The 24404-nt window shown below is 62.2% G+C and overlaps 1 protein-coding gene across 1 annotated transcript in view; it reads left to right on the forward strand.

Moving 5' to 3' along the window:
• LOC149918796 (microtubule-actin cross-linking factor 1, isoforms 6/7-like) overlaps positions 1-24404 on the forward strand; it is a 39801-nt gene that overhangs the window by 13858 nt on the left and 1539 nt on the right. Inside the window, 20 exon segments of the mRNA XM_090138306.1 lie at positions 841-942; positions 1045-1146; positions 1612-1758; positions 3272-3427; positions 4268-4594; positions 4862-5032; positions 5966-6121; positions 8707-8916; positions 10048-10170; positions 10915-11084; positions 11715-11874; positions 12771-12989; positions 13507-13632; positions 14753-14896; positions 16066-16254; positions 17847-18026; positions 18535-18723; positions 21220-21382; positions 22818-22972; positions 23444-23518. Of these exon segments, the coding sequence (XP_089994432.1) occupies positions 841-942; positions 1045-1146; positions 1612-1758; positions 3272-3427; positions 4268-4594; positions 4862-5032; positions 5966-6121; positions 8707-8916; positions 10048-10170; positions 10915-11084; positions 11715-11874; positions 12771-12989; positions 13507-13632; positions 14753-14896; positions 16066-16254; positions 17847-18026; positions 18535-18723; positions 21220-21382; positions 22818-22972; positions 23444-23518 (3264 nt within the window).

Here is a 24404-nt window from a genome sequence, read left to right on the forward strand (position 1 = left end):
CACCCACCGGGACCCCTCCCCATCCCCATGTGGTACTGCTGAGCCCCACACCGGACCCACATCCCCCCACTGTATCCCTGACCCCACACCCAGACCCCAGACCCAAACTCTAATCCCCACTGCCACCCCACCAAGATCTCCCTCCCCCCTGAGCCCCACACTCACATCCCCACAGCCAGCCCCCCATCCCCATCCCCCCATTCCCAGTGACCCCCATCCCATCCCCCCGCTAACCCCCCATAGCCAGCACTCTCCCTCTCCTCCCCCACCCAGACCCCCACCCTCACTGACCACAACACCCAACCCCACAGCCCTGTGTGGTCCTGCTGACCCCCATCCCCAGACCCCCCTCCTGCCTAACCCCCTTCCCCATTGACCCTCGGACCCCCATTACTGCTGACCCATCCAGACCCCCCTCCCCCCTGACCCCCACTCAGACCCCCATCCCCACTGACCCCCACACCCCCATCCCATCTGACCCCCACCCATCCACCCATACCCCTGCCCTCCCATCCCCAGACCCCTCCCCCCACCCCCCACTCAGCCCCCCATCCCCCCTGACCCATCTCTCAGACCCCCCACACCCCCCCTGACCCCTTCCCCAGCCTCCCTCCCACCCGACCCCCACTCAGACCCCCATCCCCACTGACCTCCCCCGCCCCCCATCCCTGCTGACCCCCACCCATCCACCCACACCGCTGACCACACCCCATCCCCAGACCCTTCCCCCCCGACCCCCCCACTCAGCCCCCCATCCCCCCGCCCCTCACCCCCCCACCCCCACGGAGCCCCCCCTGCCCCCCCCCACCCCGCGGTGCCGCTGACGCTGCGCCGCCGCAGCTCTGCTCCTCCTGGCACAGCCTGCACAAAGTTTGGTCGGAGCTGCGCGGCCGCCTGCAGGAGCAGCTGCACCACGCACTGAGCTACCGGGACAGCATGGAGGTGGGGCAGGGGATGAGGGGTTGGGGGGAGTTTGGGGATCCGGCCCCCCCTCCACATTCCCCACCCCCCCCCCCTCATCGACATGCGATGCTCCGTACGCAGCGGCTGTCGCAGTGGGTGGATGCGGCGGAGCTGCGCGTGGCCGAGGAGTTCCTGATCGGGGGGGACCCCGATGTGGTGCAGCAGCAGCTGCAGGACCTCAAGGTGATGGGGGCCATCCTGTGCCATGCCGTGCCATTCTATACCATCCTGTGTCATGCCATGCCATGCCGTGCCATCCCCATCCCCATCCCCATCCCCATCCCCATCCCCATCCCCATCCCCATCCCCATCCCATCCCCGTCCCATCCCCATCCCCATCCCCATCCCCATCCCATCCCCATCCCCATCCCATCCCCATCCCCATCCCCATCCCCATCCCCATCCCCATCCCCATCCCCATCCCCATCCCCATCCCCATCCCATCCCCATCCCCATCCCATCCCCATCCCCATCCCCATCCCCATCCCCATCCCCATCCCCATCCCATCCCCATCCCCATCCCCATCCCCATCCCCATCCCCATCCCCATCCCCATCCCATCCCCATCCCATCCCATCCCATCCCATCCCATATCCCACCCCCACCCCACTCCATCCCATGCCTCCAACGCTCCCTGCTGCCCCCCAGGACTTCAAACAGGATCTCTATCAGTGCCGTGTTGATGCTGAGTGCCTGCAGCCCCCTGGGGGTCCCACACGGGGGGATCCCCCTCCCCAACTCCTCGACTTCCGCCGCCGCTGGGATCACCTGGAGGAGGAGATCGTGGGGCGGCAGGTTGGGGGGGGCTCTTTGGGGTCATGGGGGTGGCACCGAGGTGGGGGCATGGTGAAGTGATGGGGGGCTCAGTGGGGTTGGGGCTCAGTGGGGCAGTAGGGGACTCAGTGGGGTGGGGGCGCAGTGTGGTAATATGGGAGATTTGGTTGGGATGCGGGGCCTTGGTGGGGGGGGTCAGTGGGGTGGGGGCTCAGCAGGGTGAGGTCTCAGTGGGTTAATGGGGGAGTCAGTGGGCCGGGGGCTCAGTGGGGTGGGGGCTTGTTGGGGGGGTCAGTGGGGTGGGGAGGTCAGCTGGGAGATGGGGGCTTGATGGGGTGGGGGGGGGGCTCAGTGGGGTGGGGACTCAGTGGTGTAATGGGGGAGTCAGTGGGGTGGGTGCTTAGTGAGGTGGGGGCTCGGTGGGGTCTCAGCAGGGTGGAGGTTCAGTGAGTTGCTGGGGGCTCAATGGGGTGGGGGCTCAGTGGGGCAACAGGGGGTTCCGTGGGGTAATGGGGGTCTTAGCAAGGCAGGGGGCTTGGGGTGGTGGGGGGGTCAATGGGATGGGGGCTCAGCAGGGTGGGGTCTCAGTGGGGTGGGTGTTCAGTGGGATGGGGGCTCAGTGGGGTGGGGGCTCAGCATGGTAATATGGGGGACTCCATTGGGATGGGGGCTCGGTGAGGGGGTGTCAGTAGGGTGGGGGGTCAGCTGGGAGATGGGGGCTTGATGGGGTGGTGGGGGGCTCAGTGGGGTGGGGGCTCAGTGAGGTGGAGGGCACGGTGGGGTGGGGCCTGGCAAGGTGGGGGGCTCGGTGCTTTGGGGGGCCGGGCCGGGTGGGACAATGGGGGTCTCAATGGGGTGCTGTGCATCTCTCAGTGGGGTGCTGTGGGGTGCAGTGGGATGCTATGCTCTCAGTGGGGTGCTGTGGAGCACTGTGGGTCTCAGAGGGTCTCAGTGGGGCACAGTGGGGCTGTGGGTCTGAGTGGGGCACTGTAGGTCTCAGTGGGTCTCAGTGGGGCATAGTGGGGCACTATGGGGTCTCAGTGGGTCTCAGTGGGGCACTGTGGGGTAATGGGGCTCTCAGTGGGGTCTCAGAGGGTCTCAGTGTGGTGCTGTGGGGCTCAGTGGGGCACTGTGGAGCAATGGGGGTCTCAGTGGGGTCTCATTGGGGTCTCAGTGGAGTCTCAGTGGGTCTCACTGGGGTCTCAGTGTGGTGCTGTGGGGCACTATGGGTCTCAGTGGGGCGTTATGGAGCAAGGGGGGTCTCAGTGGGGCACTGTGGGGCTCAGTGGGGTCTGAGTGGGGTGATGAGGGTCTCAGTGGGGTCTCACTGGGTCTCATTGGGGTCTCAGTGTGGTGCTGTGGGGCACTATGGGTCTTAGTGGGGCATTATGGGGCAATGGGGGTCTCAGTGGGGCGCTGTGGGGCTCAGTGGGGTCTCAGTGGGGTGCTGCGGGTCTCAGTGGGTCTCAATGGGGCACTGTGGGGTAATAGGGGTCTCAGTGGGGTCTCACAGGGGTCCCCCCCCCCCATGCAGCACCAGCTGGAGGCAGCCCTGCTGGGCCTGGGGCAGTTCCAGCAGCAGCTGGCAGCGCTGCTGCAGTGGCTGTCGCACACAGCGGAGCAGCTGCAGAGCAGCACGGCGCCCTGCTGCGACCTGCAGAGCTGCGAGGTGGAGATGGCCAAGCACAGGGTGAGCGGGGGGGCGATGCACGGCTGCAAACACGGCTGTGCTGCACCACTGCAATGCACGGCTGTGCTGCACCAATGCGCTGCACGGCTGCACTGCACGGCTGCACTGCATGCTGTTTTTTGGATGCCTGCACAGCTATGTTTGCACGGCTGTGATGCATGGCTGTGGTGCACGGCTGCGCTGCACAGCTGCACTGCATGCTGTTTTTTTTTATGCCTGCACAGCTATGTTTGCATGGCTGCGCTGCGTGGATATGCTGCGTTCCTACGTTGCATGGCGGTACTGCATGGTGCACGAATGCGTTGCACCAATGCGTTGCATTGCTGTGTTGCATGGGTGACATGCATGGCTGTGTTGCACTACTGCACTGCACGGGTGCACTGAGTAGGTGCACTGCGTGGCTGCGTTGCACGAATGTGTTGCGTGGATGTGTTGCACAGCTGCATTACTCAGCGGCACTGCATGGTTGCACTGCTTGGCTGTGTTGCATGTCTGCATTGCATGTCTGCATTGCATGGCTTTGTTGTGTGGCCACATTGCATGGCTGCATTGCAAGGTGGCTTTGCATGACTGCATTGCACAACTGCACCGCATGGCTCTCTTGCATGACTGTTGCATGGTGGCACTGCATGGCTGCATTGTGTTGCTTTGCCAAGCAGCTGCATTGCACGGAGACATGCATGGCTGCTTTAGATGGCTACGCTGCATGGCTGCATTGCATGGCTGCGCTGCATGGCTGAAGCAGCTGTATTGCGTGGCTGCATCACATGGCTGCACCACATGGCTACATGGCACAGCTGCATGGCCGCAGCAGGTGCAGAGCTGCATTTTCCATCGCAGGTGCTGCAGAATGATGTGCAGTCCCACGCGCGCAGCGTGCAGTCGGTGAGCGACGCCGGGCAGGGGCTGCTGCAGTGCAGCGCAGGGGACGGAGCCGAGGGGCTGCAGCGCAGCCTGCAGGAGCTGCAGCAGCGCTGGGACACCGTCTGCACCGAGAGCGAGCGGAGGCAGCTGCAGCTGCAGCACAGCCTGGGCTGCGTGCAGGACGTCACCGCGGAGCTGACGGAGCTGCTGCAGTGGTTGGAGAGCGTGGAGATGCAGCTGTGCTGCTGCAGGATGCAGTGCGGGGATCCCGAGAGCACCAAAGAGGAACTGAATGCGCATCTGGTGAGAGCGGGGGGGGGGGAATGGGGGTGTCCTCAAAAAAAACACATTAATTACCCATTAAATTGCAACCCCATCCCATCCCCATCCCATCCCCGTCCCCGTCCCCGTCCCCATCCCATCCCCATCCCATCCCCATCCCATCCCATCCCATCCCATCCCATCTCCATCCCCATCCCCATCCCCATCCCATCCCACCCCATCCCACACCCCACCCGCTATTAGCGCTGCACTCATGCATTGCTGCATTGCTGCATTGCTGCCTTGCAGGAGCTCTGCAGGGCGCTGGATTCGAAGCTCGCTTTGTACCACAGCATTCGGGAGCGGCTGCAGGAGTTGCAGAGCTGCAGCCCCGCAGCGCAGCCCTGCAGCACCGAGCATCGCCTGCGTCTGCTGGAGCACAAGTGGGAGAGCGTGCAGGAGGAGGCGCAGGAGAGGAAGGTGTGGGGCTGGGGGCTGGGGGGCTGAGATCTGGGATCTGTGGGGATGGGATGGGATGGGATGGGATGGGGTGGGGTGGGATGGGATGGGAGTGGAAGGGTGATGGGATTGGATGGGATGGGGGTGGGATGGGGGCGGGAATGAGTTGGAATGGGATGGGGTGGGATGGGATGGGGTGGGATGGGGTGGGATGGGATGGGGTGGGGTGGGATGGGGTGGGATGGGATGGGGTGGGATGGGGTGGGATTGGAGTGGAAGGGTGATGGGATTAGATGGGATGGGAGGGGATGGAATGGGGATGGGTGGGGATGGGATGGGGTGGGATGGGGTGGGATGGGATGGGATGGGGTGGGATGGGATGCGATGGGATGGGATGGGGGGATACAGGGGGTGGATGGGATGGGATGGGATGTGAGCTGTGGATCTGTAGGTCTCTCAGCTGCAGGTCTGTGGGGCTGTGGAACTGTGGGTATGGGAAGTGGGTACGGGATCTGTGGGCCTGTGGATCTATGGGGCTGTGGGGTTGGAGTTCTATGAGGCTGCGGGGTGGGATCTATGGGGCTATGGATCTGTGGGGCTGGCAGCTGTGGGGGTGGGATCTATGGGGCTGGGATCTGTGGGGCTGTGGGGATGGATATATGGGGCTGGGGTCTATGGGGCTGTGGGGATGGATCTATGGGGCTGGGGTCTATGGGGCTGTGGGGCTGGGATCTGTGGGGCTGGGATATGTGGGGCTGGAATCTATGGGGCTGGGATCTGTGGGGCTGTGGGGTTGGGATCTGTGGGGCTGTGGGGATGGATCTGTGGGGCTGGGATCTGTGGGGCTGGGATCTGTGGGGCTGTGGGGTTGGATCTATGGGGCTGGGATCTGTGGGGCTGGGATCTGTGGGGCTGTTCCCATCCCAGCCCCACTCTCCATTCCCCCCACTGCAGCAGCGGCTGTCGGAGGCGCTGTCGCTCAGCACGGAGCTGCACGGCGCGGTGCAGGAATTGCAGCATTGGCTGCAGCGCACGGAGCGGCTGCTGAGCGGCTCCACTGCATCCTGCATCCGCGTGGAGCGCGTCGACCAGCAGATCCTGCAGCTGCAGGCATGGAGGGGATGCAGCCGAGGGAGGGGGGAGGGGGGAAGCTGGGGTTTGTGGGGTTGGGGGTTGTGGGATGGGAAATGTGGGGCTGGAGGCTGGAGAGTGGGAGATGTGGGGCTGGAGGCTGTGGGGCTGAGAGTCGTGGGGCTGAGAGCTGTGGGGTTGCGGGGTTGGGAGCTGTGGGGGTGTGGGGTTGTGGGATGGGAACTTTGGGGCTGGAGGCTGGAGAGTGGGAGCTGTGGGGCTGTGGGGCTGAGGGCAGTAGGGCTGTAGGGTTGTGGGGCTGGGAGCTGTGGGGCTTTTGGGTTGTGGGGCTTTTGGGTTGTGGGGCTGTGGGGTTGTGGGGCTGTGGGGTTGTGGGGCTGTAGGGTTGTTGGGCTGTAGGCCTGTAGCGTTGTGGAGTTGTGGGGCTGTAGGGTTGTGGGGCTTTGGGGCTGTACGGCTGTGGGGCTGTACGGCTGTGGGGCTGTAGGGCTGTGGGGTTGTGGGGCTGTAGGGTTGTGGGGCTGTAGGCCTGTAGGGTTGTGGGGTTGTGGGTATGTGGGGCTGTAGGGCTTTGGGGTTGTGGGGCTGTAGGGTTTGTGGGGCTATAAAGGCTGTAGGGCTGTGGGATTGTGGGGCTGTAGGGTTGTGGGGCTGTGGGGCTGTAGTGCTGTAGGGTTGTGGGGTGTGGGGTTGTGGGGCTGTAGGGTTGTGGGTTTGTGGGACTGTGGGGCTGTAGGGCTGTAGGGTAGTGGGGTTGTGGGGTTTTAGGGCTGTAGGACTATCGGGTTGTGGGGCTGTGGGGTTGTGGGGCTGAAGGGTTGTGGGGCTGTAGGTTTGTGGGGTTGTGGGGCTGTAAGGTTGCGGGGTTGTGGGGCTGTAGGGTTGTAGGGCTGTGGGGTTTTGCCCCATAATCTCCGTGCCATATAATCTCTGTGCCCCATAATCTCCATGCCCCATCTGCGTGCCATCCTGAGCCTTCCATGCCCCATAATCTCCGTGCCCCATAATCTCCGTGCCCCATAATCTCCGTGCCCCATAATCTCTGTGCCCCATAATCTCTGCCCCATAATCTCTGTTCCTCATAACCTCTGTGCCCAATGATCTCTCTGCCCCATAACCTCCATGCCCCATCATCTCCATGCCCTCTATCTGTGCCCCATACCCATGTCCTCTATCTGTGCCCCATACCCGTGCCCTATACCCACACCCCATACCTGTGCCCCATATCCATGCCCTATATCCACACCCCATACCCATGCCCCATACCTGTGCCATATATCTGTGCCCCATACCTGTGCCCTATACCCACACCCCATACCCGTGCCCTATACTCACATCCCATACCCGTGCCTCATATCTGTGCCCCATACCCATGCCCCATACCTCCACACCCCATACCCGTGCCCTATACCTGTGCCCCATACCTGTGCCCCATAGCCGTGCCCTCTATCCACACCCCATATCCATCCCTATATCCGCGCCCCATACCCGTGCACTCTGTCTGTGCCCCACACCTGTGCCCTATAACCACACCCCATAGCCGTGCCCCATAGCCGTGCCCTCTATCCGCGCCCCATAGCCGTGCCCTCTATCCGACCCCCATATCCGTGCCCTATATCTGTACCCCATACCCATGCCCTCTGTCTGTGCCCCATAGTCGTGCCCTCTATCCGCGCCCCATACCCATGCCCCATACCCTCCATGCCCCATACCCATGCCCTATACCTGTGCCCCATACCTGTGCCCCATAGCCGTCCCCTCTATCCACACCCCATACCCATCCCTCTATCCACGCCCCATACCCCTGCCCTCTATACGTGCCCCGTATCCCTGCCCTCTATCTGCGCCCCATAGCCGTGCCCTCCATCCGCGCCCCATAGCCGTGCCCTCCATCCGCGCCCCATAGCCGTGCCCTCCATCCGTGCCCCATAGCCGTGCCCTCTATCCACGCCCCATACCCCTGCCCTCTATCCGCGCCCCATAGCCATGCCCTCTATCCATGCCCCATAGCCGTGCCCTCCATCCGTGCCCTGTATCCCTGCCCTCCATCTGTGCCCCATAGCCGTGCCCTCTATCCGCGCCCCATACCCATGCCCCATACCTCCACACCCCATACCCGTGCCCTATACCTGTGCCCCATACCTGTGTCCCATAGCCATGCCCTCTATCCACACCCCATATCCATCCCTATATCCGTGCCCCATACCCGTGCCCTCTGTCTGTGCCCCACACCTGTGCCCTGTAACCACACCCCATAGCCGTGCCCCATAGCCGTGCCCTATACCTGTGCCCCATACCTGTGCCCCATAGCCGTGCCCTCTATCCACACCCCATACCCATCCCTCTATCCGCGCCCCATACCCCTGCCCTCTATCCGTGCCCCGTATCCCTGCCCTCCATCCGTGCCCCATAGCCGTGCCCTCCATCCGCGCCCCATACCCCTGCCCTCTATCCGTGCCCCGTATCCCTGCCCTCCATCCGCGCCCCATAGCCGTGCCCTCTATCCGCGCCCCATAGCCGTGCCCTCCATCCGTGCCCCATAGCCGTGCCCTCTATCCCCGCCCCACACCCGCGCCCCACATCCACGCTCCCCCCGTGCGCAGACGCTGCAGGACGAGGCGGCTGCCCGCCGCGCTCAGCTGGGCGGCCTGGAGGCGGCGGCGCTGCGGCTGGAGGGGCTGAGCCGGCGGCGGGACGGGGCGGGCGGGCAGAGCGCGGCCGTGCGGGACGGCGGCGAGCGGCTGAGGGCGCTGCGGGACGGCATGGAGCGAAGGGCAGAGCAGCTGCGGGGCGGGCGGAGGCGCTGCGAGGAGGTGCGGGGGGGGGGGATTTGGGGGGGAGGGGGGTTCAGGGGGGTGGGGCTGTGGGGGGGTGGGGGGGGTGAGGGGGAGGCAGGGATGGGGGTGGGGGGCGGATGGGGGGGGAGGGGGGGTAAGGGGGTGGGGGTGGGATGGGGGATTTGGGGGGGATGGGGGGAATGGGGGTGAGAGGAGGGGGGGTGGGGGTGGGGGGAGAATGGGGAGGATGGGGGTGAGGGGGTGGGTGGGAGGCAGGGATGGGGGGTGGGGGGAGTGAGGGGGGGTGGGGCAGGGGGGAATGGGGATGTGGGGAAGGAAGGGGGAAGGCAGGGCTGGGGGCTGGGGGGGGTGACGGGGAGGGGGGTGGGGGGGCACGGAGGGGGATAGAGGGGTTTGGGAGGGTGAGGGGGGTTCAGGGTGAGGGGGGGGGATGGGGTTAGGGGTGGTTTAATGGTGATTTGTGGGGTGATTCGGTGTTGATTTGGTGCTGTTCTCTCGCTGTTCTGCTGCTGTTCTCCCACTGTTCCACTGCTGTTCTTCTGCTGTGCCACTGCTGCTCTGCTGCTGCTCTGCTGCTGTTCTCCTGCTGCTCTGCTGCTGCTCTGCTGCTGTCCTCCTGCTGTTCTGCTGTTCTTCTGCTGCTGCTCTGCTGCTGTCCTCCTGCTGTTCTGCTGTTCTTCTGCTGCTGCTCTGCTGCTGTCCTCCTGCTGTTCTGCTGTTCTTCTGCTGCTGCTCTGCTGCTGTCCTCCTGCTGTTCCACTGCTGTTCTTCTACTGTTCCGCTGCTGTTCTGCTGCTGTTCTGCTGTTCCACTGTTGTTCCACTGTTGTTCCACTGCTGCTCTTCTGCTGCTGTCCCGCTGCTGCTCTGCTGCTGTTCTTCTGCTGCTCTGCTGCTGTTCCACTGCTGCTCTTTTGCTGCTCCACTGCTGCTCTTCTGCTGCTGTTCCGCTGTTGTTCTGCTGCTGTTTTGGTGCTGTCCCACTGCTGTTCTGTTGCTGCTCTGCTGCTGTCCCACTGCTGTCCTGCTGCTGTTCTGTTGCTGTTCTGTTGCTGTCCTGCTTGTTCCATTGCTGCTCTGGTGCTGTTCTGCTGCTGTTCTGCTGTTCTGCTGCTGTTTTGGTGCTGATCCCCCCGTCGTGCTGCAGTTCTGGGAGGCGCGGCGGCAGCTGCTGCAGTTTCTGCAGGACGCGGAGCTGAGGCTGCAGGAGCCGCAGGGCTGCATTGGGGGCAGCAGGGAGGAGACGAAGCGCAGCCTGGAGGAGCACAAGGTCAGCAATGGGGGGAGGGGGGTCGGAAATGTGGGGGGGAGGTGGGGTCTGGGGGATACAGGGAGATGTGGGGGAGATTGGGGATTTGGGGGGGGTGGAGTATTTTGGGGGGTGTGTGGGGAAATGGGGGGGTGGGAGGTGGTTGTGGGATATGTAGGGAGGTGGGGGGGTTGGAGAAGGGGAGGCGGGTTGGAGATGTGGGGGGGTGTGGGAGGTGCAGGGGGGGTGGGGGAGATTGGGGATGCAGGGGGGGGTGGGCGGTGTGGGGTTTCTTTTGGGGGTGTGTGGGGAAATGGGGGGGTGGGGGGGTTAGTGGAGTTTGGGGGGTTGTGGGAGATGTAGGAAGGTGGGGGTGTTTGGGATGCAGGGGTGCAGGGAGATGTGGGGGTCATGGGGGATGCGGTGGGGGCGGGTGGTGTTGGGTTTTTTTTGGGGTGTGTGGAGAAATAGGGGAGTGGGGGGCTCAGGGGGGGCTGTGGTGGGGTTGTGGGGGATGTAGGGAGGTGGGGGAGTTTGGAGAAGGGGAGGGGGGTTGGAGATGCGGGGGAGTGTGAGGGGGTCTGGGGGTGAGCAGGGAGATGTGGGGGGGATGGGGGAAGTAAGTGTGGGGTTTTTGGGGGCGTGTGGGGAAATGGGGGCGGGGATCGGGGGTGGTTATGGGGGATGTAGGGAGGTGGGGGGTTTGGGATGCGGGGCGATTTGGGGCAGGCGGTGCTGCTGACCTCCCCCCCCCCGGCCCCACAGCTGTTCCAGCGCACGCTCCGCTCCAAGCGCCCCCTGCTGGACGCGGCGCTGCGCTGCGGGCGGGCGTTGCTGGACAGCGAGCTGCAGCACGAGGACATGCAGCAGCTGCAGGAAATGCTGCAGGAAATGAAAGCGAGATGGGAGGAGCTGTGCAGCCACAGTGCTGAGAGGTGGGGGTGGGGTGGGATGGGGATGGGGATGGGGATGGGGATGGGAATGGGAATGGGAATGGGATGGGATGGGATGGGAATGGGAATGGGAATGGGATGGGGATGAGGTGGGACGGTGATGGGGATGGGGATGGGATGCGATGGAATGGGATGGGGATGGGATGAGAATGGAGATGGGGATGGGAATGGGATGGGGATGAGGTGGGATGGTGATGGGGATGGGGATGGGGATGGGATGGGATGGTGGTGGGGCTGGGGATGGGGATGGGGATGAGGAGGGGATTAGATGGGATGGGATGGGATGAGAATGGAGATGGGGATGGGAATGAGGTGCGATGGGATGGGGATGGAGATGGAGATGGGATGGGATGGAACGAGATGGGATGGGGGTGGGATGGGATGAGAATGGAGATGGGGATGGGAATGAGGTGCAATGGGATGGGGATGGGAATGGGATGGGATGAGATGAGATGGGATGGGGATGGAGATGGAGATGGAGATGGAGATGGAGATGGAGATGGGATGGGATGGGGATGGAATGGGGATGGGGATGTGGATGGGCTCTGAGCCCTGGGGGTGCATCCAGCCCCCCCCCAGCCGTTCACTGAGGGCAGCAGCCGCTCCCTGCAGACAGCATGCATTGGAGCAGAACCTGCTGTTCTCCGGGCGGCTGTCAGACGCGCTGCAGGCGCTGCTGGACTGGTTGTACCGCATGGAGCCGCAGCTCTGCGACGAGGCGCCCGTGGGCGGGGACAGGGACCTCGTCAGCAACCTGATGGACAAACATAAGGTGGGGGGGGAGTCCATGAGGTGCAGAGTGAGGGGGGTGGTTGACTGTTGGGGGGGGGGAAATGGGGATAGGTGTTCATGGGGGTGGGCGTCAATGGGGGGTGACATCCATTCTGGGTGGGTTTCTATGGGATGGGTGTTCATGGACGTGAGATTCGATGGGGGTGGGCATGTGTGTGGGTGGGGGGCTTCTATGGGAGTGGGCATGCATCTGGGTGCACACATAGCTGAGTGTCCCTAGAGGACAACTGCAGGCTGTCCAGTGTACCCAAATCCCCTGTCCTTTGGGCACAGGGACTACCAAGCACCCATAGGGCACCCTGACCCCCAATACCCACAGATCACCCTGACCCCCAGCACCCATAGAGCACCTGACCCCCAGCACTTATAGATCACCCTGACCCCCCCAGCACCCACAGAACACCCTGACCCCCAGTACCCATAGAGCACCTGAAACCCAGCACTTACAGGTCACCCTGACCCTCCAGCACCCGTAGGGCACCCTGAACCTCAGCACCCATAGAGCACCCTGAACTTCAGCACCCATAGAGCACCCTGACCCCCAGCACCCACAGAACACCCTGACCCCCAGCACCCACAGAGCACCCAGCCCCCCAGCACCCACAGGGCACCCTGACCCCCAGCACCTATAGGGCACGCTGACCCCCGGCACCCATAGTGCACTTGACCCCACCAGCACCCACAGAGCACCCTGGCCCCCAACACCCATAGATCACCCTGACCCCCAGCACCCACAGAGCACCCAGCCCCCCATCACCCACAGGGCACCCTGACCCCCAGCACCCACAGAGCACCCAGACTCCCAGCACCCACAGAGCACCCAGACCCCAGCACCCACAGAGCACCCAGCCCCCCAGCAGCCCCGCTCCCCCCCAGGTGTTCCAGAAGGAGCTGGGGAAGCGCGCCAGCTGCATGAAGATGCTGAAGCGCTCCGTGCGGGAGCTGACGCGCAGCAGCAGCGGCGGCGGCGGCGGAGGCGGCGGTGTGGATGCGCAGTGGCTGCAGCTGCAGATGGAGGAGCTGAGCGTGCGGTGGGACGCGGTGTGCAGGATGTCTGTGTGCAAGCAGGGGAGGCTGGAGGCTGCGCTGCGGCAGGTGGGGAAGGAATGGGGGATGCAGGAATGGGGATGCGGGATTTGAGCGGTGGGGGTGTGGGGATGGGGCTGCAGGAATGGGGGGATGCAGGGCTGAGAGATGCAGGAAGGGAGCTGCAGGAATTGGTTACGGAGTTGGGGCTGCGGGAATGGCGGCCGCGAGGATGGGATGCTGCAATGGGGGATGCAGGATTGGGGGATGTAGGAATGGGGGATGCAGGAATGGGGGATGCAGGAAAACGGGGAAGTAGGAATGGGGGATGGGGCTGTGTGTTATGGGTTGTGTATTATGGGTTGTGGGGCTGTGTGTTATGGGTTGTGGGGCTATGTGTTATGGGGCTGTGTGTTATGGGTTGTGGGGCTGTGTGTTATGGGCTGTGTGTTATGGGTTGTGGGGCTGTGTGTTCTGGGGCTGTGTGTTATGGGTTGTGGGGCGGTGTGTTATGGGGCTGTGTGTTATGGGTTGTGGGGCTGTGTGTTACGGGCTGGGTTCTGAGTGCTCCCTGGCTGTGTGGCAGGCGGAGGAGTTCCACACTTTGGTGCATTCCTTCCTGGGGCGCCTCTCGGAGTCGGAGAAAAGCCTCAAATACGGCGTCTGCCCCGAGGAGGAGCGCGCCGTGCAGGAGGGCCAGCAGCAGCTGCAGGTCAGTGCCAGCTGCAGGGCAGTGCTGATAGAACCAGCTGCAGGGCAGTACCAGCATCGGCTGCAGCTCAGTGCCAGCTGCAGGGCAGTGCCCATAGAGACAGTTGCAAGGCAGTGTTAGAGCCAACTGCAGAGCAGTGCCAGCAGAAGGGCAGTGCCAATAGAACCAGCTACAGGGCAGTGTTTGTTAGAAACAGCTGCAGGTCAGTGCCAGCTGCAGGTCAGTGCCAGCTGCAAGGCAGTGCCAGTATCAGCTGCAGGTCGGTGCCAGCTGCAGGGCAGTGCCAGCATCAGCTGCTCGTCGGTGCCAGCTGAAGGGCAGTGCCAGCATCAACTGCAGGGCAGTGCCAGCTGCAAGGCAGTGCCAGCAAGAGCCAGCTGCAGGGTAGTGCTGATAGAGCTAGCTGCAGGTCAGTGCCAGGTGCAGGGCATGCTGATAGAGCCAGCTGCAGGGCAGTGCCAGCATCAGCTGCAGGGCAGTGCCAATAGAGCCAGCTGCAGAGCAGTGTTTGTTAGAAACAGCTGCAGAGCAGTGCCAGCTGCATGGCAGTACCAGCACCAACTGCAGCTCGGTGCCAACTGCAGCTCAGTGCCAACTGCAGGGGCAGTGCCAGCATCAGCTGCAGCTCAGTGCCAGGACCAACTGCAGGTCCATTGCAGAGCCAGCTGCAGGGCAGTGCCAGCTGCAGCACAGTGCAAGAGCCAGCTGCAGGTTAGCATCAGCTGCAGCTCAGTGTCAGCTGCAGGTCAGAGCCAGAGCCAACTGCAGGGTCAGCGCCAGCTGCAGCTCAGTGCCAGAACCAGCACCAGCTCAGTGCCAGCTGCAGCTGCATGCCACTGCCCCCCCACCTCCAGCACATCCCCCTTCTGGCCATGGGGTTGCACGGTACACGGTGCATTGCCGATCCCATTGCCGATCCCACTGCCGGCCCTATTGCCAGAGTGTGGGGCTGCATCACTCCCCTGCTGTGGGTCCCACCAAATCCAGACTGTGAGGCTATGGGGACCTTTGTGGGACCCTCTATGGGGCCCTCTATGGGGTCCTCTATGGGGTCCTCTATGGGGTCCTCCATGGGACCACCCCCCCCCTCCCCACCCCCTCATCCCGTGCACTCCCGCAGGAGCTGCTGCAGTCGCTGCAGTGCCAGCAGTTGGAGCTGGAATGCATCACCTCTCTGGGGGAGGAGATCCTCTCCATGTGCCACCCTGACTCCGTCATCACCATCAAATCGTGGCTCACCGTGGCCAAGAGCCGCTTCCAGGAGGTGGGTGCCCTTCCTGCAGCCCCCCGACCCCCCCTCACCCGCTCCCACCGTGGTGCATGTGGCACCCAAATCCTATCCAGACCCCATAAGGAAGGAGAAGCATTCGGGCTCCATTCCGGAGCGGCCCCACGGGGCAGTGCTGCCCAGAGCCCCCCACCCTCTCCAGGGGCTCTCTGTGTTCACAGCACCCCATATGGGTCGGTTCTGCCCAGCCCTGATCCGTGTGGTGCCGGTGGGGAGCAGAAATCGGGGGCTGCCACCCCACCCCAAACACCCCTCAGTGCCGCCCAGTGGGGCAGCGATGCATCGGCTGCAGCAACACGTGGGGCAGAGCTGTGGGGTGCACCCCTATGGGGCAGCTCCTGTAGCACCTCTCTGTCCCTGCGTTCTGTAGGGCAGCAGCTCCCCCCCATGCAGCCTATGCTGCAACTGCTGCCCAGTTCTGTGCAGCAGCCCGGTTCTGTGCATCAGCCCAATTCTGTCCATCAACCCGGTTCTGCCCATCAGCCCTGTTCTGTGAATCGCCTTGGTTCTGTCCCTCAGCTCAGTTCTGTCCATCAACCCAGTTCTGCCCATCAGCCCAGTTCTGTCCATCACCCTGGTTCTGTCCATCAGCCCAGTTCTGCCCATCACCCTGGTTTGGTCCATCAGCCCAGTTCTGTCCATCAGCCTGCTTCTGTGAATCACCCTGGTTCTGCCCATCAGCCTGGTTTTGTGCATCACTTCGGTTCTGTCCGTCACCCCAGTTCTATCCATCACACTGGTTCTACCCGGTTCTGTTTGACCCATCACCCCAGTTCACCCCATCACTCCGGTTCTGTTCATCAGCCTGGTTCTGTCCATCATGCCCAGTTCTGTCCCTCAGCCAGATTCTGTTTGTTCCATCACCCTGGTTCTGCCCGTCACCCTGCTTCTGCCCATCAGCCCAGTTCTGTCCATCACCCCGATTCTGCCCATCAGCCCGGTTCTGTTTGGCCCATCACCCCGGTTCTGTCCGTCACCCCGGTTCTGTGCATCAGCCCAGTTCTGTTTCATCCATCACCCCTGTTTTCGCCCATCACCCTGGTTTCTGTCCATTACCCCGGTTCTGCCCATCACCCCGGTTCTGTTCGTCAGCCCGGTTCTGTCCGTCAGCCCGGTTCTCCCATGACCCTGCTGCGGTGCCGCAGGTGCAGAGCTGTTTGCAGCAGCAGGAGCAGCGGCTGCAGGCGCAGCAGAGCCGGCTGGAGGCAGAGCGGGAGGAGCTGCAGCGGCTGCAGCTGTGGATGGCGGCGGCCGAGGAGGCGCTGAGCGAACGGGACGGGGAGCCGCTGCCCGAGTGCAGCCAGCTGCTGCGGGAGCTCAGCAGGCAGCATGCGGTGCGGGGGGCAACGGGGGGGCGGGGAGGAGCAGCAGTGCTGTGCTGCAGGAGTGTGTGGGGTGTCAGGGGGTTATTTGGGGTGGGGCCGATCAGCAGTGCTGTGCTGCAGGAGTGCATGGGGCTGAGGTCTGGGGGGGGGGGGGGGGGCAGAGCAGCAGTGCTGTGCTGCAAGAGTGCATGGGGTGGGGGTCAATGGGGGGGCAGAGCAGCAATTCTGTGCTGCAAGAGTGCATGGGGTGGGGGTAATTGGGGTGGGGGCTGGGCAGCAGTGCTGTGCTGCAGGAGTGCATGGGGTGGGGGTAATTGGGGTGGGGGCTGAGCAGCAGTGCTGTGCTGCAGGAGTGCATGGGGTGGGGGTCAATGGGGGGGCAGAGCAGCAATTCTGTGCTGCAAGAGTGCATGGGGTGGGGGTAATTGGGGTGGGGGCTGAGCAGCAGTGCTGTGCTGCAGGAGTGCATGCTGTGGGGTCTATGGGGGGGGCTGAGCAGTAATGCTGTTCTGTAGAGTGAAAGGGGTGGGGGTTATTTGGGGTGGGGGCTGAGTAGCAGTGCTATGCTGCAGGAATTCATGGGGTAGGCGTTATTTGGGGGAAGGTTAACAGCAGTGCTGTGCTGCAGGAGTGCGTGTGGTTGTCATGGGGTTATTTGGGGTGGGGGCTGAGCAGCAGTGCTGTGCTGCAGGAGTGCATGGGGTTGAGGTCTATGGGGGGGCAGAGCAGCAATTCTGTGCAGCAAGAGTGCATGGGGTGGGGGTAATTGGGGTGGGGGCTGAGCAACAGTGCTGTGCTGCAGGAGTGCATGGGGTGGGGGTCAATGGGGGGGCAGAGCAGCAATTCTGTGCTGCAAGAGTGCATGGAGTGGGGGTAATTGGGGTGGGGGCTGAGCAGCAGTGCTGTGCGGCAGGAGTGCATGGGGTTGAGGTCTATGGGGGGGGCAGAGCAGCAATTCTGTGCTGCAAGAGTGCATGGGGTGGGGGTAATTGGGGTGGGGGCTGAGCAGCAGTGCTGTGCTGCAAGAGTGCATGGGGTTGTCATGGGGTTATTTGGGGTGGGGGGTGAGCAGCAGTGCTGTGCTGCAGGAATGCATGAGGTGGGGATGTTTGGGAGGGGCTGAGCAGTAATGCTGTGCTGCAAGAGTGCATGGGGTGGGGGTGTAGGGGGGTCTGAGCAGCAATGCTGTGCTGCAGGACTTTGTGGGGCAGGGGTCTGTGGGGGGGGAGCAGTAATGCTGTGATGCAGGAGTGCATGGGGTGTCATGGGGTTATTTGGGGGGGTGGCTGAGCAGCAGTGCTATGCTGCAGGAGTGCATGGGGTGCGGGGTATTTAGGGGGAGGCAGAGCAGTAATGCTGTGCTGCAGGAGTGCATGGGGTGGGGGGTATTTGGGGTGGGGGCTGAGCAGCAGTGCTGTGCTGCAGGAATTCGTGGGGTAGGGTTTATTTGGGGGAAGGTTAACAGCAATGCTTTGCTGCAGGAGTGCGTGGGGTTGTCATGGGGTTATTTGAGGTGGGGGCTGAGCAGCAGTGCTGTGTTGCAGGAGTGCAGGGGATGGGGGTTTTATGGGGGGAGGCTGAGCAGTAATGCTGTGCTGCAGGAGTTCATGGAGGAGCTGAACCGCAAACAGGACGATGTGGACAAGGCGACCAAAGGCTGCAGGGAGAAACTGAGCGTGGAGCTGAGCGCAGCCACCACAAGGAGGGGGGCTGCACGTAAATAATGCATGCAGCCCACGGGGTGACCCCATAAACAGCACTGCCCTCACTGTGTCCCTATAATGTGATCCCATGCCCTCACTGTGTCCCTATAACGTGACCCCATACCCTCCTGTGTCCCTATAACGTGACTCCATACCCTCCTGTGTCCCTATAACCTGACCCCATACCCTCCTGTGTCCCTATAGCATGACCCCATACCCTCCTGTGTCCCTATAACGTGACTCCATACCCTCCTGTGTCCCTATAACCTAACCCCATACCCTCCTGTGTCCCTATAGCATGACCCCATACCCTCCTGTGTCCCTATAACATGACCCCATACCCTCATGTGTCCCTATAACATGACCCCATACCCTTCCTTTGTCCCAGTAACATGACCCCATACCCTCCCTGTGTCCCTATAACATGACCCCATACCCTCCTGTGTCCCTATAACATGACCCCATACCTTCCCTGTGTCCCTATAACATGACCCCATACCCTCCTGTGTCCCTATAACCTGACCCCATGCCCTCCTGTGTCCGTATAGCATGACCCCATACCCTCCCCATGACCCTATAACATGACCCCACATCCTGTCCCCCCGCAGGACGCCGCAGCAGCCCCAAAGCCGCCCTGCAGCCCGCAGCGCCGCTGGTTGCGGCAGAGCCGCCTCCTCCTGTGGTGTCGCAGCTCCTGCAGCGCTGGCAGCAGCTGTGGCTGTCAGCATTGCAGCGGCAGTACCGCCTGGAGACGGCAATGCAGCGCCTGCAGGAGGTACGGCTGCAGCCTGCAGTGTGCCATGCGTGCTGGGTGCTGTGGTGCTGTGCAGTGCGTTCTGTGTGCTGAGTGCTGTGCATGCTGGGTGCTGTGCATGCTGTGCAGTGCGTGCTGGGTGCTGTGCATGCTGGGTGCTGGGTGCTGGGTGCTGTGCAGTGCATGCTGTTTGTGCTGTGTGCTGTGCAGTGCATGCAGTATGTGTGCTGGGTGCTGGGTGTTGGGTGCTGTGTGCTGTGCAGTGCATGCTGTGTGCTGTGCATGCTGTGTGCTGGGTGCTGTGCATGCAGTGCGTGCTGTATGTGCTGGGTGCTGGGTGCTGTGCAGTGTTTGCTGGGTGTTGTGCTGCACGTGCTGTGTGCTGTGTATGCTGGGTGCTGGGTGTGCTGTGGAGTGCGTGCTGCGGGTGCTGTGTGCTGTGCAGTGCATGCTGTGTGTGCTGTATGCTGTGTGTTGTGCTGTGCATGCTGTGTGCTGTATGTGCTGTGCAGTGTGTGCTGGGTGCTGTGCAGTGTGTGCTGGGTGCTGAGTGCTGTGCATGCTGGGTGCTGTGTGTGCTGTGCAGTGCATGCTATGTGTGCTGTGCAGTGCATGCTATGTGCTCCATGTGCTGTGCAGTGCATGCTGGGTGCTGTATGCTGTGTGCTGTGGAGTGCATGCTGGGTGCTGTGCATGCTGGGTGCTGGGGGTGCTGGGTGCTGTGCAGTGCGTGCTGGGTGTGCTGTATGCTGTGTGCTGTGCAGTGCATGCTGTGTGCTGGGTGCTGTGTATGCTGGGTGCTGTGAGTGCTGTGCATGCTGGGTGCTGGGTGCTGTGCAGTGCGTGCTGTGTGCTGGGTGCTGGGTGCTGTGTATGCTGGGTGCTGTGTGTGCTGTGCAGTGCGTGCTGTGTCCTGTGCCTGCTGGGTGCTGTGTGCTGTCCAGTGCATGCTGGGTGCTGGGTGTGCTGTGCAGTGTGTGCTGTGTGCTGTGCATGCTGTGTGCTGGGTGTGATGTGCAGTGTGTGCTGAGTGTGCTGTGTGCTGTGTGCTATGCAGTGCATGCTGTGTGTGTATGTTGTATGCTGTGTGCTGTATGCTGTTTGCTGTGGAGTGTGTGCTGGGTGCTGTGCATACTGGGTGCTGTGTGCTGTGCAGCACGTGCTGTGTGCTGTGTGCTGAGTGCTGAGTGCTGTGCATGCTGTGTGCTGTGCAATGTGTGCTGTGTGCTGAGTGCTGTGCATGCTGGGTGCAGTGTGTGCTGTGCAGTGCGTCGTGCTCTGTGCTGTGCATGCTGGGTGCTGGGTGCTGGGTGCTGTGCAGTGCATGCTTTGTGTGCTGTATGCTGTGTGCTGTGCAGTGCGTGCTGGGTGTGCTGGGTGCTGTGTGCTGTGCAGTGCATGCTGTGTGTGCTGTATGCTGTTTGCTGTGCAGTGCATGCTGTGTGCTGTGCGTGCTGTGTGCTGTGGGTGCTGTGGGTGCTGTGGGTGCTGGGTGCTGTGTGCTTTGTACTGTGCAATTGCGTGCTGTTTGCCGTGCGTGCTAGGAACTGGGTATTGGGTGCTGTGTGCTGTGCAGTGCGTGCTGTGTGTGCTGTATGTGCTGTGCTGTGCATGCTGTGTGCTGTGTGTTGTGCAGTGCGTGCTGTGTGCTGTGCATGCTGGGTGCTGGGTGCTGTGCAGTGCATGCTTTGTGTGCTGTATGCTGTGTGCTGTGCAGTGCATGCTGGGTGCTCTATGTGCTGTGGTGCTGTGCAGTGCATGCTGTGTGTGCTGGGTGCTGGGTGTGCTGTGTGTTATGTGTGGTGTGCTGTGTGTGCAGTGTGTTGTGTGTCACGTGCTGTGTGTTACGTGTTATGTGCTGTGTGTTACGTGTTATGTGCTGTGTGTTACGTGTTATGTGCTGTGTGTTATGCGCTGTGTGCAGTGCATGTTGTATGCAGTGCTGTGTGTGCTGTGCAGTGTGCTGTGCTGTGCTGTTTGTTTGCTGGTTGTGCTCAGTGCTGTGCAGTGCTGTGCTGTGTTTGCTGGTTGTTGTTCAGTGCTGTGCAGGGAGGATGGCAGCGCTGCACCCAGCGTGCCTTGAAGTCTTTACAAGAGTAGATAACAACAGGACAAAGGAATGGTTTGAAGCTGAGGGAGGGCAGATTTCAGTTGGATGTGAGGGGGAAGTTGTTTGCTGTGAGAGCGGTGAGGTGCTGGAACAGCTGCCCAGAGAGGCTGTGGATGCCCCGTCCATCCCTGAGGTGTTGGAGGCCAGGTTGGATGGGGCCCTGGGCAGCCTGGGCTGCTGTGAAATGTGAAGGTTGGTGGCCCTGCATGCAGCAGGGAGGTTGGAGCTTCGTCATCCTTGGGGTCGCTTCCAACCCAACCATCCTGTGATCCTATGCATGGCCATTCTGTGCCCCATTGCCATGCAGTGGTGGGGGTCCCGCACACAAACCCACCCCCGTGGGCTGAGGGCACAGAGGAGGGGCTCATTGCTCTCCCCCCCGCATGAATTGCCCTCTGTGCCCCCAGCTGGAGGAGTTCTCCCACTTTGACTTCGGGCAGTGGCGGCAGCGCTTCCTGCAGTGGATCTCACAGATGAAATCCCGCGTGCTCGACGTGTTCCGCAGCATCGACCGCGACCAGGACGGGCGCATCAGCCTCAGGGAGTTCATGGACAGCCTGCTCAGCTCCAGTGAGAGCGGGGCGGGGGGCGAAACGGGGTGGGGGTCCCATGGAAGGGGGGCTGGGAAGTGGAGGGGCGCATTGGGTGCCACGTCCCCATTGGGTGCCACGTCCCCATTGGGTGTCCTGTCCCTATTGGGTATCCTGTCCCCATTGTGTGACCCGTCTCCGTTGGGTTACTCATCCATCTCCATTGGTGCCCCATCCCCATTGGTGTCCCATCCCCATTGGGTTACCCATCTGTCCCCATTGTGCCCCATCCCCATTGGTGCCCCATCCATCCCCTTTGGGTGTCCAATCCCCATTGGTGCCCATCCCCCTTGGTGCCCCATCTCCATTTGGTGCCCCATCCCCATTGGTGTCCCATCCATCCCCACTGATGCCCCATTCCCATTGGTGTCCCATCCCCATTGGGTTACCCATCTGTCCCCATTGTGCCCCATCCCCATTGGGTGCCCCATCCCCATTGGTGCCCCATCCCCATTGGGTTACCCATCTGTCTCCATTGCTGCCCCATCCCCATCTGTGCCCCATCCATCCCCTTTGGGTGCCAATCCCCATTGGTGCCCCATCCCCCTTGGTGCCCCATTTCCTTTTGGTGCCCCATCCCCATTGGTGTCCCATCCATCCCCATTGGTGCCTCATCCCCATTGGTGCCCCATCCCCATTGCTGCCCCATCCCCATTGTGTGCCCCCTCCCCATTGGTGTCCCATCCCCATTGGTGTCCCATCCATCCCCTTTGGATGTTCCATCCCGATTGGTGCCTTGTCCCCATTGGGTGCCCCGTACCCTTGCTGCCCATCCCCATTGCTGCCCTATCCCCATTGCTGCCCCATCCATCCCCTTTGGGTGTCCAATCCCCATTGGTGCCCCGTCCCCCTTGGTGCCCCATCCCCATTGGTGTCCCATCCATCCCCATTGTTGCCCCATCCCCATTGGTGTCCCATCCCCATTGGGTTCCCCATTCCCACTGTGTGACCTGTCCCCATTTGGTGCCCCGTCCCCCTTGCTGCCCCATCCCCATTGGTGTCCCATCCATCCCCATTGTTGCCCCATCCCAATTGGTGTCCCATCCATCCCTATTGGTGCCCCATCCCTATTGTGTGACCTGTCCCCATTGGGTGCCCTGTCCCCCTTGCTGCCCCATCCCCATTGCTGCCCCATCCCCCTTGGTGCCCCATTCCTATTGGTGTTCCATCCCCATTGGGTTCCCCATCCCCACTGTATGACCTATCCCCATTGGGTGCCCTGTCCCCCTTGCTGCCCCATCCCCATTTGGTGCCCCATCCCCATTGGTGCCCCATCCATCCCCCTTGGTGCCCCATCCCAATGGTATCCCATCTGTCCCCTTTGGGTGTCCCATCCATCCCCATTGTTGCCCCATCCCCACTGGTGCCCCATCCCCATTGGTGCCCCATCCCATTGGTGCCCCCACCCCACGCAGAGTTCCCCACCAACACACTGGAGATGACAGCAGTTGCGAACATCTTCGACACGAACGGCGACGGCTTCATCGATTACTGCGAGTTCGTCAGCGCCCTGCACCCCAACCGCGACCCGCAGCGCCGCGGCGCCGACGCAGATCGCATCCAGGCTGAGGTGCGGGGAGCAGCTGCGGGTGCAGAGGGGAGCAGCTGTGGGGTGCAGCAAGGAGCAGTTGTGGGGTGCAGCAGAGAGCAGCTATGGGTGCAGCAGAGAGCAGCTGTGGGTGCAGTAGGGAGAAGCTGTGGGTGCAGCAAAGAGCAGATGTGGGGTACAGTGGGGAGAAGTTGGGTGCAGCAGGCAGCAGTTGTGGGGTGCAGCAAGGAGCAGCTGTGGGTGCAGCAGGGAGCAGCTGTGGGGTGCAGCAGGGAGAAGCTCTGGGGTGCAACAAGGAGAAGCTGTGGGTGCAGAGGGGAGCAGTTGTGGATGCAGCAAGGAGCAGTTGTGGGGTACAGCAGGGAGCAGTTGTGGGGTGCAGAGGGGAGCAGCTGTGGGGTGCAGCAGGAAACATCTGTGGGGTGCACTGGGGAGCATCTGTGGGTCGCAGCAGGGCTGCACTGTGGGTCTGACCCTGTTGGGGACCCCCAGGTGAACAGGCAGGTGGCCCAATGCAACTGTGCCAAGCGATTCCAGGTGGAGCAGATCAGTGCCAACCGATACCGCGTGAGTGCCAACCATGGCTGGGAGCCTCTGTGGGGCACATCGTGTGGGGCACCAGGCACCAAAACCCTGATAATGGGCACCAAAACCCCAATAGCGGGCACCCAAATCCCCAATAATGGGCACCAAAACCCCAATAATGGGCACCAAAACCCCGATAATGGGCACCAAAACCCCAATAATGGGCACCCAAATCCCCAATAATGGGCACAAAACCCCAATAATGGGCCACGGGCACTGAAATCTCCAGTAATAGACACTGGGAGACAAAAACCCTCAATAACGGGCACTGGGAGACCAAGATCCCCAATAATGGGCACCGAGCACTGAAAGCCCCAGTAATGGGCACCAGATACTGAAATTCCCAGTAATGGGCACTGGGAGACCAAAATCCTCAATAATGGGCACCACTGGGCACCCTGACATCGCCATCCCCAATGCTGAGTACCCCAGCATCACCATCAGCAGCGCTGGGCACCCTGACGCTGAAATCCCCAGTGCTGGGCACCCCGACATTGCCATCCCTGGTGTTGGGCACCCTGACACTGCCATTCCCAATGCTGGGCACCCTGACATTGCCATCCCTGATGTTGGGCACCCTGACATCACCATCCCCAATGCTGGGTACCCTGGCAATGCCACCCCCATTGCTAGGCTCTGATGGGCACCCTGACATCACCATCCCCAATGCTGGGCACCCTGGCACTGAAATCCCCAATGCTGGGCACCCCGACATTACCATCCCTGGTGTTGAGCACCCTGACACTGCCATCTCCAATGCTGGGCACCCTGGCACTGAAATCCCCAATGCTGGCCACCCCGACATTGCCATCCCTGGTGTTGAGCACCCTGACATTGCCATCCCCAATGCTGGGCACCCCAGCACTGC

Source organism: Phasianus colchicus, chromosome 3, assembly GCF_987193195.1.
Source record: "Phasianus colchicus chromosome 3, bPhaCol1.hap1.1, whole genome shotgun sequence".
Classification (NCBI taxonomy): Eukaryota; Metazoa; Chordata; class Aves; order Galliformes; family Phasianidae; genus Phasianus; species Phasianus colchicus.